Source organism: Anneissia japonica, unplaced genomic scaffold (genome assembly GCF_011630105.1).
Source record: "Anneissia japonica isolate Jap-2015-1 unplaced genomic scaffold, ASM1163010v1 scaffold287863_len737641_cov155, whole genome shotgun sequence".
Taxonomy (NCBI): Eukaryota; Metazoa; Echinodermata; class Crinoidea; order Comatulida; family Comatulidae; genus Anneissia; species Anneissia japonica.
In genome coordinates this window covers 422,977-435,834 of record NW_022742482.1, presented here as the reverse complement: position 1 = coordinate 435,834, position 12,858 = coordinate 422,977, and the positions used below count along the sequence as shown (strand labels likewise).

The window sequence follows — 12,858 nt, the reverse complement described above, 5'->3', positions numbered from 1 at the left end:
ATATATATATATATATATATACATCCTATATGCCATTTTGTTTCGTTTCGTTAAAGAGCTGCCATTCCTGGAGTATATTCCGTTTATGTTACGGTGGATGGTGTTGAAGTCGATTCTTACTGCAATAGCCAATCTTGCAACTTTGAGGTAAGAGATTGCTTGCTCTATTTTCTTATTTTATTGAGAAATATCCCAATGTTTAGTTAGTCCATAGTAACTTTATTCACACAGCCCGCTTCATAAGGCAAGTGGTAAAGCACATCAACCTAGCGTTATAGTTGGCGTTAATCTAAGACTTTCCCCTCGTTTGGTTGGGTTGTAGCAGAATCAATTCTTCCCTGATGATTCTATGATGATACTATTAATATTTGAAAGGCCTATATTATTTATCAGTTCCGTTTTTTTTTCTAGTGACGTATTCTATCACAAACCGTTTACTCTTATATTTTGGGTTCTCTGATACAGAATATTGACCGTTGGTACCGTGTACACAACTAACGGTGTGTGCACTTAAAAAACCCAGGATATCTTCCACGAATAGCAAGGGGTTAGCCCGGGTTTTTATTTTATCCTGACCCTGCTTTGGACGACGTGCGCCAGTTAGCAGCAAACATAGCCGTCGGAAGCATTTTGCAAGTGGTCCGGCCATTAGAGTGAGGGGTGGTGTGGTGGTGGTGGGGGGGGGGGGGTAATATGATCACTTGACATTTTGTTAGTAAATGAGAGTGTGGACCCGCTATCTCTATCGACAGCTACAGGATTTTGAAGTTAGTTGAGGTCTGAGAGCATAATTATCAACTCTAGCCCCACATGGTTGGTAAACAACTTATTTGGCGCCTATGAATCTCCGGAAGTAGATGCTGGCAACCTACAGCCGCTTTCCCTTTCCCTCAAGGGGCAGCCACAATATATAAAGTTAGCATGGATGAGAGTCTATTTTGGAAATATGGCACCTCTGGATGCCATGAAATAGCAGCTGGTAAAGCTGTAGAAAACAATATTGTTAAAATTTAATTTAATTTAAGTAGATAAATTGAGTTGCTTATTCCTCCAGAAGAGAAAGAAACATGAATACAAAATAATGCATAAACCAAAATATGACTATAACATAATGTAATTGTGTTTCACGATGTGGAGGGTATTCAACTATAAAATATACACAATATTCAATAAATGAAACACAAGATACTATTTTCCACACAAATGGACCTGCAGCCTACATGTTATGAACATACTACTCGTACAATTTTAATTAAATGTTCTTGTAAAATTCAGCCTGGAACATTAATAAGTTATTGATCACGCTCTAGAAGTTATATACTATCAATAGAATTGTAAAAAAATAATAATAAGTTAAGTGTTGTGTTTGCTTCTGGTAGGCCTTGTACTGATTACACATTAATTTTAGTCAACCTTCGGTATATTCGTGCAGACAGACCATGCACGTATACTTCCATGGAGATAACTACCCTGGTAATAAATAAATAACAGAGTGCAGTACTAACATTAGGGTGATCCAGTTAGTGAGTGGAGAGGGGCACAATGCCGCTGAATAATTTTTGAAACTAACTTTTTAAAGTAACATAAAAATTATCAACTTGAACATAAACATTAGTGTATTTAAAAAATATTTACCCGTCATTTTCAAAGAAAAATGATAGAAACACTTCCAGTCAATAGAAGTGTTTTATTTTTATTTTAATTATCCAGTTTAAAAATCAGGGTACACATTTTTGAAATTCAATAATTTATTTGCTCAATTTAAAAATATGTACGCTAACTGCAAAAATGAACAAGTTAATTTCAAAATTATTTTTATGATTTTTTGAGACAAGACATCTTTAAACCTTGTTTACCTTGATGCCCAGAAAAAAAGTGAATTAATGATGATCATAATTATGATGAGGGGATAATGATAACAATGACGGTTATGATGACGGTAATAATGAATGACTACGATGACAATAATGATGACGATGATGATGTCGATCGCCGTGACGTCGACGTTGATGATGAACGGTAATGTTGTTGATGTAGGTGTTGGCATGTTTGAGAGTGATGAAGAAACTAATGCAGACTAAAGTGAAGTAAGTTCAATCTGGAATCAAACCGAAAAAATGTCCCCGATCAGGATGCAGCAGGAATAAAAGCCCCTGGAAAAATCAGCATTTTTTATTTGGTAGAGTCTAATTTAGGTCGCTATGCTATTTTTAGTCTAATAATAGGCCTAGTAGGTGTAATACTTAAGCAAGCAGATCCTCCGATTGAACTCCAGGGACCAGAAAGCAGTGACGGAGCCAGCGGGGGGGGGGGGGAGCGGGGAGGGCACAGGGACTTAAATCCCCACCGGACAGGTCAAGCCCCCCCGCCGGACAGAGCTCGTCGGGCAGTCAAACCATAAAACATACAAAAATAGGCCCACACCAAGCCAACACGTCTGTCACAGTCTGAGAGTGCCATTTCCGGCCATCCACAGGTTTATAATCTTAAAGAAAATCTTATTTGGAAGGGGAACCCCCTCTCAGCCCCTTCCCCAGCTCGAGCCTACGAGCTCAAGTCCCCTTGTTGGACAATTTAACCCCCCCACCCGAAAATATATCCTAGAGCCGCCACTGCTAAAAAGCACTGAACAAAAAGTTGGTTGTTCTCTTAGTAATGTATATATCAATAAAAATGTTTGGATTTAATCTATTTATCGTTGCATTTCATCGCACTGTAATGGTTAATTTTGTTGAGCACCACACCGCTTTATAAAACTGGACATCCCCACCATCTTTCGTCCGACGCCACGACGAGGTCGTGAGACTAAACTAATCTTTAAATCCAATCAAGTTGCGGTTGCCATTCCCTAATATTGTGATCTAAAAGTATAAATTGTGGATGCCCAAAAATCTCATCTGGCAATCCCCCCGCCCCCTCAAGGGGTAGAGTTGGTGTATAAATTCATACCTGTAAATTTTGAAAATGCAAAGCAACTACCCCTATTTCAACCCCATGCAGGAACAGATACAATATTTAAAGTTAGTGGAAGTGGGCTAGATACTGTACCCTCTATCTCAGGTTCATCGTACCATGATTAAAAAAGTCAATGCGATGCGTATCTTCATATAATTCATAATTATCATTATATATTTATTTCAGAAAGTAATGGAATTGAGAAAAAGTGGACCGGCCATAGCCGGTCCGGCCGGTGCGCTTCCTGGTAAAATTTACATGATTTGGACTATGATACTTGATAGGCCTATGGCAGTGGGTGTTTGTGTTTTGTCTAAGCACGCACTCCCATGACAGCCAGTTACGGGATATCGGGTGCTTTTACATAGCAATTCTATAGAGGGATTTAATTGCCTGTCAAAGAAAAAAGAAAACATTGTTAAATTTAACCTTATTGGGATTTAAAAATCGATATCGCTGGCCATTACCACTTCGAAACTTGAGGCTTAATGAGGATGGGCTCCACCTTTTCCAGTAGACGGTAATATAATGTTTGGGTGGCTTTAATCGATCCAGTAATATGCCCTATGCTACGCGGTGGTGTGACACACTTAACGCGGTCCAGATGCATACACATGCGGCTTGACGGTAACGAGAAAGAAATACATACCCATGTGCGCCGCTAGTCGATGATGATAGTGACTGCGACAATAATTTCAGTCGGGCCGATGTCCTGCGGCGGACGATTTTTGTTTTCCGAACCGTTTTGGACGGCAGGAAAGAATCCCTGACGGGAGGAGCTAGAGCCACCACTGGGTTTTACAACAGAACAGTGGCGGCGCCAGGATTTCTCCGACGGGGAGGGGGTCCAAGGTCCCCGTCGGGGAAATCATGGCGCCGCCACTGTTCCTGGCGCACTCACTGCGTCGTACGACGGTCGGCCGACGAATCCAACTCCGGGCGCATTCAGATTATGTACTCGGCATAAAATGTTTTCGTAACATTATGTTCTCGGCACATGTTCACATACCACACCGAACGAAAAAGTTCTTGAAATACGATCATTCAGATTATAAAACCATGTTCTTGGCATTTACGCATGTGTAACATTTTGAGAGGTGCTCAGAGTCACTGTAGGCCTAACTTTATTTCCATTTTATTAAATTTGTCTTTTATACGATCCCAGGGTCTTCGTGGAAATCCAAGATTGTCGGATACCTTTTGGAAAAGTTGCTTATTCCCAGATCCTTTGGTATTTTGTGCTTCTATCTCCCTTCTTCCCAAACTTCAACTACGCAATTCATTTCGATGACTGCACTCCATGTGCTTCCTCTGTCAGAACATGTTTTCAGCATTTTGTTTTGTTCCAAAACATTTAGGCCTACAGCATAAATTAATCAAGAGAACAGTATTACTGCTGTATTATAAAAGCACATAGAAAATATTATTAGATTATCACTCTTATGATCTAAAACAATGATGAAGGGCGGTTTTTTTTAATTGGAACAATAGATTAGGCCTATTTCGCCTTTGTTTTTATCGATGAGGGAGGGGACTGTTTATATTGGTCTGTAATAGTAAATATTGTATAAAAACAGGTTTAATTTTATAGTTTTTTAAAGAAAATGTATTTAAAGTAACAAAATTGCATTGTTATTTTTATGCTGTTGAAATAATTGATGCGGAAAAAAAATTATTCCCGCATCAATATTTCCCGAATTTTTTACGCTTGCGGAAGTAATAATCTAATAAATTTTTATATTTGCCCTAACATGTGTACATTGCGCCTCTGAAGAATGTCAAAGCAGGTCAGGTCACGTCATTGAAGCCCGCCCAGTTATAACATTTTATGCTCGGCACACGTTCAGACTTCATTCCAGAGTCGTAGTTCGAAAACATTTTGTTCCGAGAACGTGGTTCAACTGGGTTCTAGCTAGAACATTCTGTGCTCGACATAAATTCCATTAGCACACTACAACAAATGACGTGTGCCGAGAACATTATGTGCCGAGAACATGCGCCGAGAACACAGTCTGAATGCCCAGGACGATGGTAGTCTGAACGGATCGTCATTAAAAACGATCCGTTGCGCGCGTGTCATAGCGTTGCGTTCTCCATAGCATCGCATCGGCCGACAACCGTCAAGAGCTTGAGGTTGACGTTTTGCTTTTAAAATTATGTCCATTATACTATCTACCAATTTTAGGTTTATCTATAACCATTCATACATTATGTATGTACAGTACCTGTAAATGTAGTGGGAGGGTTCAGCGAACTCTTTAAAAAAGCCGTAGTCATAGGCCTAGTTTTTAGTTGTTAGGATGCTGTGACGTCATATACAGTAACTGTGGTAACCCCTTTGACTATAACCGCTGTGGAAAGTGTGGTAGCAGTGTTAACACAGCGTGAATAAACTAGCGTTCAAGTTTCAAACCGTGACAATCGATTGATAACCTTGACTAATATACTTCCATTGTATAGGATTTTAACAGTTAAACGAGTCTATAAAATTAATTACAAAATGTTTATCCGTTTCTATAGCAACAAAGATTCCAATTGTATTAAGAGTCGGAAATTTTTTCAATTAATGCAAACAGAAATCTATGACTGCGTTGAATACACGTCTGTGTGTTATATTTTGATTATATTTCATAAAATAACAAAATTATTATTATTACGTACTTACATACACTAAATTTAGGCCTTTATTATTATATACATACATGTATTTATTTGTTGAATGTTTAATTTATAACACAAATAATAATAAAAATAAAGTTATAATCACATGTTATTGTTTTGTGTTATTGCTATTATAACTCGTAGTATTATTTTGATAAAGTATCAAAATATAAATAATACTTATTATTGTATTTATTATTACTATTATTATTATTATTATTATTATTATTATTATTATTATTATTTGAAACAGAGCTGATTTCACTTAATCATCAGTTCTAAATCAAAACCAATTTGAAGTATATTTACGAGGAGTAAATTAAACTATATAAGACGACGTTAATAAATACTATAAGTATAATGAATAGATAATAGCAGAAATGAACCCTAAGTGAGTGCATAATTTATATGAATTTTTACTCTGGAAAGCCTGACTGAGGTATTGCATGGTTTGAGGCTTACTCCCACAATCACAAATAGTTCGGTTGGTGGAATAACCCCATTTGTGTAAGATGACTTTGGAGAGGCCTACTCCAGTCCATAGTTTGTTCAGACACTTCCAAGCGGGCCGAGACGTTGTTGGATCCAGAAGGGAGGTCTAGTGGGTGGGATTTCCATCGCTAATGGTTGTTGAATTTAGGGACTCTTTCATTCCATAAGCCGATGCGAGCTTCAGAGGGTGTTGATGTTGTTTCCAATGGAGTAACGTTGTTCAATAAGCTATTCCTTGGCTTAATACGATTGGGTGTATATAAATGCCCATGCAGAGGGCTCCTCTCATCTAATGTTTGCTTTATTCGTTCATCATTTATTTCAGGTTTTATTCATATATAACATAATGACATAGCAGTATGAAAACACTTATTTCGTCAATATACAAAAAAAAAAAAATAATAATAAATAAATAAATAAAATAAAGCCTTTCCAACATAAATCACCGTAACATAATTATGTAAATTGATATAAAACACTCACAAAAATGAACGAATTACATGAAAAAGAACCATAATAATCTATCTGTACACAAAAAGAATCACAAAACACACTAATTTGATAATAATAATAATGAATAATAATAATAATAATAATATTAATGATAATAATAATTTAATGAAAATAATAATACAATAATGATAATAATAATAATTTTAATAATAATAATAATAATAATAATAATAATAATAAATAAATTAATTAATTTAAAAAAAAATAAAATAAAGCCTTTCCAACATAAATCGCCGTAACATAATTATGTAAATTGATATAAAAAACTCACACAAATGAACGAATTACATGAAAAAGAACCATAATAATCTATCTGTACACAAAAAGAATCACAAACAACTAATTTGATAATAATAATAATAATAAATAATAATAATAATAATAATAATAATAATAATAATAATAATAATAATAATAATAGTAATAATGGTAACAATAAAAAATAATTTGTCTTTAATTATTTAGTCCAGCACCATGTATGATAATAATAATAATAATAATAATAATAATAATAATAATAATAATAGTAATAGTAATAATTTTAATGAAAATAATAATAGCAATAATGATAATAACATAATTTAAATAATAATAATAATAATAGTAATAATTTTTATAATTATTTATTCCACGCACCATGTATCCCCGCAGATTATTTTGTTTATTTTGTAAACCATGCGGCTCGGCTATGGCGTACACGACTCCACATGTTGTTTGAATATTTAAAAATTGACTACGCTTGTTTATCGATAATATACTGTTATCCCATGTTATCCTTACCTCCTGGGAAGTAATAGTTTACGCGTAATAGAAGAATATCTGAATAGGCTACGTTTTATGACAGGAAATTAATCAATATTCAAACTTTTCTATTGTTATTTTATCATCTAAACCAATCGGTTAGAACGAATTTCTCAATAAACAGTTGTCCATTTCCATGTCTATTTCCGGGATTTGAATTGATGGTTGTCATGGAAGTACAACAACAAAAGGTAGTCAACAGAAGGTGTTTTGTTTTATGCTATAGTTACCCGAATAACGAAAGGTTGCCCTTTAAAATTTACTTTTATAAAGAGGAAAATGTATGTGCCGGACGCGTTGTGACTACGATCGTACGCCTCCAGTCGCCTTGCATTTGCAGTTACGACTATCGGCGTTGTAGTATGTCTTTAACGTAGAAAAACAATCTTAAAGAAATTTAATGTGTCTGATCCGACGACCACAGACAGCTGTAGCTAACAAATCAATTTTCTCGTTGTCGTGTTGTATTTCCATCTCGCGGGCGAGTAGTTTAGTCGATTCATTCGCCACCCTATGTGACGTGTGTACAAAAAAATATGACGATAGGAGGAAGCCGTCAGGCGTATTAATATGTATAAACGTAAGGTGTATCCGCATACTGGAGGAAATAACATTATTTTAGATTTCTATTGTAACTTGACGTCTGCCTAATGCTAATTCGCTAGATTGATGAGGTTGAGTAATAACAATGATCCTCCCGTATATTAATCTTCGGGTTGTGAGTTCATAATAATTAAGTAATGAAATCTGATAAAATTTCCAGTATTTCATATATTTCTAGTTGTACACAAATAATAATAATAATAACAATGATGATAATATCAATAATAATAATAATAATACAATTTATTGTATTTCATATATTTTCTATATTTTACACTAATAATAAATAAATAATAATAATGGTAATATCAATAATAATAATAATAATAATGATAATAATACAATAATAATAATAATATTTAAATTTAAGTTTACAATTCTTTATTGTTATTTTTACCTGAGTATTTTGATATCGAAGTTACAGGTACATCTTATAGTAATTGGTGTTTTTTTTAGTAATTTATTGTTAAATGCGTATTGAAATTCAATTCAATCTATCCCCTATCGAACAATTAGAAAATTCGTTAGGCCTACGGTTAGGAATATTTTAACGTCCTTTGCAGCATGTTGAATATTTCACTGTATTGTCATTTGAAGGCACAAAAACGTTTGCCCCTTTAAAAAAAAAATGTGTTCAAATAAAGTTAAATTTCTCTATTTTACTGGCTGTTAGTTTGAAAAAATCCACCTGTTGGCCTGCCAATAATTTGCCAAAAAATTCCTACTTCGGTTAGATCACCAATTGATTGCAGAAGGCACTTTAAGTGAATAAGTATTAAATTATGTCACCCAATTAGCCTCCCAGACAATAAAAATTCGCTAATTGTTAGAGGGGCTATGGTTTCTCACCTCAACCGGGCCCTCACTCCGTGAGCAAAAGTTCTTCCCGGGCCCACCAAAATTTCAAACCATATGACGCCGCCTTTTACAGTGTCGTACCCAATTCCATCTGTTCCATCAATCGGTGCAACATATTCATGATTAGAGAGAACATTAGTTAAGTAATGTAAAGAAAGAATATTGATGTAAATGTAAAACATATTCTTGACTTTCACACGCATAAATACACGGAAATTACTAATAACATTGCTGTGAAGTATCATTGTTAGTTATGAGAGCAATCAACTAATAAATAAAATACTATCTACTATACTCTTACCTTCTGCCACTTTTTAATAAATATTCCATAATAGTCCAAATGTAAACATCATATTCTGCACAATTTTACTCATGTCTCTGTGACCATAGATGGATGTACTGTTATGTCAGTTTAATAGGTTCAAAGGTCAAATTGCATTTTCGGTCAACATTTGGACATACATTAATGCTCTATTAGAGTAAATATATACATGGGTTTTCGAAATATTTTGAGACGATAGTAGTTTTTCTGTCTCTAACAGTTAGGTTACATGCGGATATAATGTAACTAATATACATTTGGCCTCGCGAGCTTTGACCCCTCAAAAACCATGTTTTACTGAAAAGATTTTGGTGGATTTTAACAATGATATAGCCAGATGCTTATAGAATCAAACTAAAAAGTTTTGAAAACTATTGCAATTTTTTTTGGGGTATAACCATGATTGCCCGGACTATAAAGGCCTGTTTATACTTCAACGATAACGAAAACAATAAAAAAGCTAAAAAGCGATTGTTCATATAGAAAACAAAAGGATGATTCGATAACGATTTATCATTTATACGATAACAAAATATTTTAACAAATCAAATCAGATGACATCGTAATCATGGAAAAACAATAAAATCGTTGCTACTACTACGATTTTAATGTTTTTCCATGATTATGATGTAATCTTTTGATTTGTCAAAATATGTTGTTATCGCATAACTGATAAATCGTTATCGAATCGTTCTAGTGAAGAAACTTTTTAGCTTTTTTTTTAATCGTTATCGTTATCGTTGAAGTATAAGCAGGCCTTTAGTGTAATTTTAATTAAGTCTCGTCGTCTAGCACCTGGGCTGTCTGGGCGTGTACACTAGGGTATCAACCAGCCTAATCGCCTAGAATGATGTACTGGGTTGTTATAAGTGCACATGAATCAATTGTGTAAAGTGGACCTATGGTTTATAGTCCTTATCCAACAAGACTCAGTCTTATACTATTATAGTTATTGTCTTATACTATTACAGTTATTGTCTATTCCACCACGACAATAACAATAATTACTATCAACACTGCAGTACCCGCTGCTTATTTGGACTCGAATTCAAACCTGGCCATCAGGCGCAAGCTCGGTGGTCTAGAGGTATGCTACCAGGCTAGTGTTCTGGAGATCGTGGGTTCGAGCCCCACCCGGAAACAACTTGCGATTTGTTTGGCAATTGTTTTCAAACGTACTGAATATTCAGTACATTTCCTCGTCAGTTAGGGCGAAATTACATCTATATAAGACTCGGTCTATAACCCTGAGACAACTTTTACAGTATCACAAAACAATGGACGAACTTGACGCTTGAACCAGCGCCGATTTGTCTGATTGCAGTGCCCTCCCATTAACCGCTCGTCCAATCTACTCTGTGTAAAACTAATTGAAAAACTTCTGAATAATTTTCTTTGGAACAGTTTATTAAATGTGAAAACCAAGAAAGATTATTCTAGGAAGCATTTATAATAGATTTTATTTTCTTTTTGTCTGCAGTACCGTGACGGATCAACACCCAAGATCACAAGTGTTACTCCCCGAGCATGTACGCCAGGTAAAGTAGTCGAGTTTATATATCCTTCACTCATTAAAAATTGTCAACTGTTAAGAACAATTCCCTCTTTATTATAGGATAATAACTAATGATTACAGAAGTAATATACAAAAAATACTAATAAATCACACACAATCTCTATACGTATTTAGGCTACGATATTACTGTATAATGCCGTTATGGTTTTTCCAATGTTAATGTTGTAGACAATGTGATTACTGTTAATGGCTTTGTTGTATCCGATATTGTATCGGACACTCAAACGGAATTTGAAGACTACGAGGATTCGAATACAGCCATTACGCTAAAAAGGTGTGTATAAATATTATTTTTGTTTCTTTTGAATATTTTGTCATGATATGACGTCGAATAATTCCTGTGATTTATGCAAATGAAAATAAATGTTATGGGCTCATCCACAAGCCTAGTTACTACACATCACGTGTAAGATATGCACAACAAATGCATAGGAAGATATATTTGGTTACATGCTCTAGCGACATGCTTTAATAATTTATTATTTAAGTTATATTTACATTTTTCAAATGTGCGTAGAAGTTTAAAAATGCCTAGAATAGCTCAATAAACCAATAGAAATAACTAATAACATAGAAATAATATTTTAACATCGGCCTACATACCACTATAATTATTATATAGGTATTTAGTATTGAGCATTTTAATTTGTCGTTATATTATCAGAGAAAAATATATCGGATATAATTAGGTCCTAATAAATTTGATGTAAAAATTATGATTGTGGTTATTATCCATTCTAATTTCTCGTAAGTGATAGACTATTAGTTGAAAAGAATGTAAAAATGTCTCTCTTGTTAACCAATTTAATCGTTTCAAGATTAGAAAGTACTAATCCATTAGTGATGATATTATTTTACCAGTAACGATACAAAATACGGTGAAGTATTACAGTAGGTCAGTAATCAAAGTATAAAAATCAACAAATTTTTACAAGCTTAGGCCTATTAGCTAAAATGTTCTCAATCGTAACTTTGTTTGATATTTTAAGAAGGGATACTGTTTATATTCATGCATGATTAAAACTAGACCAAAACAACAATGGATATTCAAAACTAACTTAAACAGTATATCAATCAACCAATCAAACAATATGGCCAATCAATAAATCAGTCAATCAATCAACCCATCAAATAATAAATCAATGATTGAATGAATGAATGAATGAATCAATCAGTATAGTTAATATGGTCAATCAATCAATCAATCAATCAATCAATCAGTCAGTCAGTCAGTCAGTCAGTCAGTCAATCAATCAATCAATCAATCAACTAATCAATCAATCAATCAATCAACTAATCAATCAATCAATCAATCAATCAATCAAGTAAGCAATCAATCAATCAATCAACTAATCAATCAATCAATCAATCAATCAAGTAAGCAATCAATCAATCAATCAAATAAGCAATCAATCAATCAATCAATCAAGTAAGCAAGCAATCAATGGTACTATTTATATGACACTATTTAAACAGCCATTTCTTTTGGCGCTGTTAAATTTTAATATTATAAACATTTTTTTAATAGTTGTTTCTGCGTAGTGACTTCAAACGCTCAAGTAAAGGTAAATGATTAACGTTCAAAAGGAAGTTTGTTCCAGATCCTTTGTCTGGCACTGTTGATGAACGACTGATCTGGCAGGCTACTCGGGATGTCCAAGAGCGCTTGTTTTCAGCTACCATCTTCTCGCCTAAATGATTAGTGGCCTTAATTCACTTTTTTTTAAAAAATCTCGTGGGGGCTGTAAAACCAACAGCAAGCTCATAAATTGTAACCATAATTCTACCGGTAGCAATGCAAGTCCTTCCTTTAATAATGATGTTAATACGTGACTACTTTTCTTTCAGAGTGTACATGGGTGCTAGTATCTGTGACCTCGTCGACCAAGAAACTGGTACTGTGTAAGTATGTTTCTTTTATTCCATCATATAGGTTTATTTGTCATTTACGATGGGGTTTTTTGTCACTATACATATAGGCCTATTATGCAAACATTTTTCAAGTCCACTGGCTTGAAACAGGTTTACGCCTGAAAGATCTCGTCTATATATAAAAATAAATACGCCTATCCTATCC

General features: G+C 34.2%; 1 protein-coding gene across 1 annotated transcript in view; it reads left to right on the top strand.

The window, feature by feature from the left end:
- Positions 1-12,687, top strand: part of LOC117119183 (fibrocystin-L-like) — a 27,452-nt gene extending 14,765 nt beyond the window's left edge. The window contains exons 3-6 of the mRNA XM_033264003.1: positions 57-147; positions 10,686-10,743; positions 10,950-11,055; positions 12,630-12,687. Coding sequence (XP_033119894.1) covers positions 57-147; positions 10,686-10,743; positions 10,950-11,055; positions 12,630-12,687 — 313 coding nt within the window. The remainder of the gene's footprint in view (positions 1-56; positions 148-10,685; positions 10,744-10,949; positions 11,056-12,629) is intronic.
- The last annotated feature ends 171 nt before the right edge of the window (positions 12,688-12,858 follow it).